General features: G+C 59.7%; 1 protein-coding gene across 1 annotated transcript; it reads left to right on the top strand.

Moving 5' to 3' along the window:
* Window positions 1-1,071: 1,071 nt before the first annotated feature.
* LOC130599843 (probable RNA-binding protein 23) lies at window positions 1,072-3,560 on the top strand (the record flags this gene model as incomplete). Its single annotated transcript, XM_057410620.1, has 3 exons — window positions 1,072-1,188; window positions 2,474-2,626; window positions 3,410-3,560. Coding segments are annotated over exons 1-3 (367 nt in total), but the record flags the coding sequence as incomplete, so codon positions are not given.
* Between the last annotated feature and the right edge of the window lie 326 nt (window positions 3,561-3,886).

Raw genomic sequence — 3,886 nt, 5'->3', positions numbered from 1 at the left:
GCTCTAACACACAATAACACGCTCTAACACACAATAACACGCTCTAACACGCTCTAACACACGATAACACGCTCTAACACACAATAACACGCTCTACCACGCTCTACCACACTCTAACACGCTCTAACACGCTCTAACACGCCCTGACACGCTCTAACACGCTCTAACACACAATAACACGCTCTAACACGCTCTAACACGCTCTAACACACGATAACACGCTCTAACACGCTCTAACATGCGATAACACGCTCTGACACGCTCTAACATGCTCTAACACACGATAACACGCTCTAACACGCTCTAACACACAATAACACGCTCTAACACGCTCTAACACGCTCTAACACACAATAACACGCTCTAACACGCTCTAACACACGATAACACGCTCTAACACGCTCTAACATGCTCTAACACACAATAACACGCTCTAACACGCTCTAACACGCTCTAACACGCCCTGACACGCTCTAACACGCTCTAACACACGATAACACGCTCTAACACGCTCTAACATGCGATAACACGCTCTGACACGCTCTAACACGCGCTAACACACGATAACACGCTCTAACACGCTCTAACACGCTCTAACACACAATAACACGCTCTACCACGCTCTAACACGCTCTAACACACAATAACACGCTCTAACACGCTCTAACACGCCCTGACACGCTCTAACACGCCCTGACACGCCCTAACACGCTCTAACACGCTCTAACACGCCCTGACACGCTCTAACACGCCCTGACACGCTCTAACACGCCCTGACATGCTCTAACACGCTCTAACATGCGATAACACGCTCTACCACGCTCTAACACGCCCTGACACGCTCTAACACGCTCTAACACGCTCTAACACGCTCTAACACGCCCTGACACGCCCTGACACGCTCTAACACACGATAACACGCCCTGACACGCTCTAACACACGATAACACGCCCTGACACGCTCTAACACGCTCTAACATGCTCTAACACACAATAACACGCTCTAACACACGATAACACGCCCTGACACGCTCTAACACGCCCTGACACGCCATGTCCCGTGCGGGCAGGGAGCCGCTGGGCAGCCTGAGCCCCGAGGAGCGCGACGCCCGCACCGTGTTCTGCATGCAGCTGGCGGCGCGCATCCGGCCCCGCGACCTCGAGGACTTCTTCTCGGCCGTGGGCAAGGTCAGCGTCGCCGTGGGGCTGCCCCATAGCCGCCGGGGGGCTGCCCCATAGCCGCCGTGGGGCTGCCCCATAGCCGCCGGGGGGCTGCCCCATAGCCGCCGGGGGGCTGCCCCACTTCAGTGGGGCGCTTTAGAGCGTGCCTGTGCTGTCTTCAGCCTCTCTGGGGGTCCAAGCGTCACCTCTATGGGTCCTGCCCCACGGGTTCTGTGGGTCCTGCCACATGGGTTCTATGGGTCCTGCCCCACGGGTTCTATGGGTCCTGCCACACGGGTTCTATGGGTCCTGCCCCACGGGTTCTATGGGTCCTGCCCCACGGGTTCTATGGGTCCTGCCCCACGGGTTCTATGGGTCGTGCCCTACGCTCTCTATGGGTCATGCCCCACGGTTTCTATGGGTCCTGCCGCATGGTTTCTATGGGTCCCGCCCCACACTTTCTATGGGTCTGCCCCACACTTTCTCTGGGTCACACCCCACTCTCTGCCTCCCACCCCACACTTTCTATGGGTCCACCCCACACTTTCTATGGGTCCACCCCACACTTTCTGTTGCTCCCGCCCCACACTTCCTATGGGTCCCACCCCACACTTCCTATGGGTCTGCCCCACACTTTCTCTGGGTCCTGCCCCACACTCTCTATGGGTCCCACCCCACACTCTCTATGGGTCTGCCCCACACTTCCTATGGGTCCCTCCCCACTCTCTATGGGTCTGCCCCACACTTCCTATGGGTCCCGCCCCACACTCTCTATGGGTCCCGCTCCACACTTCCTATGGGTCCCGCCCCACACTCTCTATGGGTCCCGCCCCACACTCTCTATGGGTCCCGCCCCACACTCTCTATGGGTCTGCCCCACACTCTCTATGGGTCTGCCCCACACTTCCTATGGGTCCCACCCCACACTCTCTATGGGTCTGCCCCACACTCTCTATGGGTCCACCCCACACTTTCTATGGGTCCCGCCCCACACTTCCTATGGGTCCCGCCCCACACTCTCTATGTGTCCCACCCCACACTCTCTATGGGTCCCACCCCACACTCTCTATGGGTCTGCCCCACACTTTCTATGGGTCCGCCCCACACTTTCTGTTGCTCCCACCCCACACTCTCTATGGGTCCGCCCCACACTTCCTATGGGTCCCACCCCACACTCTCTATGGGTCCACCCCACACTCTCTATGTGTCCCACCCCACACTGCCTATGGGTCTGCCCCACACTTTCTATGGGTCCCACCCCACACTCTCTATGGGTCTGCCCCACACTTTCTATGGGTCCGCCCCACGGCAGGTGCGGGACGTGCGCATCATCTCGGACCGCAACTCGCGGCGCTCCAAGGGCATCGCCTACGTGGAGTTCTGCGACATCCAATCGGTGCCCTTGGCCATAGGGCTCACGGGGCAGCGCCTGCTCGGAGTGCCCATCATCGTGCAGGCCTCGCAGGTGGGGCGCTATGGGGCGCTATGGGGCGGGATGTGGGGCGGGATGTGGGGGGGATATGGGGGGGGGGGGATATGGGGGGTCTATGGGGGGGATGTGGGGTGGATATGGGGGGGATATGGGGGGGATATGGGGGGGGATATGGGGTGGTTATGGGGGGATATGGGGCGCTATGGGGCGGGATATGGGGTGTCTATGAGGTGGTTATGGGGGGATATGGGGGGATATGGGGGGGATATGGGGTGGGATATGGGGTGTCTGTGAGGTGGTTATGGGGGTCTATGGGGGGGATATGGAGGGGATATGGGGGGGATATGGGGGTCTGTGGGGGGATATGAGGGGGATATGGGGTGGTTATGGGGCGGGATATGGGGCGCTATGGGGCGGGATATGGGGTGGGATGTGGGGTGGGTTATGGGGGGTCTATGGGGGGGATATGGGGGGGATATGGGGCGGGATATGGGGGGATATGGGGTGGTTATGGGGCTCTATGGGGGGATATGGGGGGGTTATGGGGCGGGATATGGGGTGTCTATGAGGTGGTTATGGGGGTCTATGGGGGGATATGGGGCGGGATATGGGGTGTCTGTGAGGTGGTTATGGAGGGTCTATGGGGGGTATGGGGGGGGCTATGGGGGGGTATGGGGCGGATATGGGGGTCTATGTGGTGGCTATGGGGGGATATGGGGGTCTATGTGGGTCCCTATGGGTCCCTATGTGTCCCTATGTGTCCCTATGGGTCCCTATGGGTCTCTATGGGTCCCTGCCCCACATCTCCCCCCATAGGCCGAGAAGAACCGCCTGGCGGCCATGGCCAACAACCTGCAGAAGGGCTCGGGGGGCCCCATGCGCCTCTACGTGGGCTCCCTGCACTGCAACATCACCAAGGAGATGCTGAGGGGCATCTTCGAGCCCTTCGGCAAGGTAGCGACCCATAGCGCGACCCATAGCGGGACCCATAGCGGGACCCATAGCGGGACACATAGAGAGACCCATAGCGCGACCCATAGCGCGACCCATAGCGGGACCCATAGCGGGACCCATAGCGCGACCCATAGAGAGACCCATAGCGGGACCCATAGCGGGACCCATAGCGCGACCCATAGCGCGACCCATAGCGGGACCCATAGAGAGACCCATAGCGCGACCCATAGCGGGACCCATAGCGCGACCCATAGCGGGACCCATAGCGCGACCCATAGCGGGACCCATAGCGCGACCCATAGCGGGACCCATAGAGAGACCCATAGCGGGACACATAGA

Source organism: Pezoporus wallicus, unplaced genomic scaffold (assembly GCF_028554395.1).
Source record: "Pezoporus wallicus isolate ANWC-B61680 ecotype Strahan unplaced genomic scaffold, APGP_CSIRO_Pwel_v1 contig_14362, whole genome shotgun sequence".
Lineage (NCBI taxonomy): Eukaryota > Metazoa > Chordata > Aves > Psittaciformes > Psittacidae > Pezoporus > Pezoporus wallicus.
The sequence above is the reverse complement of the archived record's forward strand: the minus strand, read 5'-3'. Positions and strand labels throughout refer to the sequence as shown.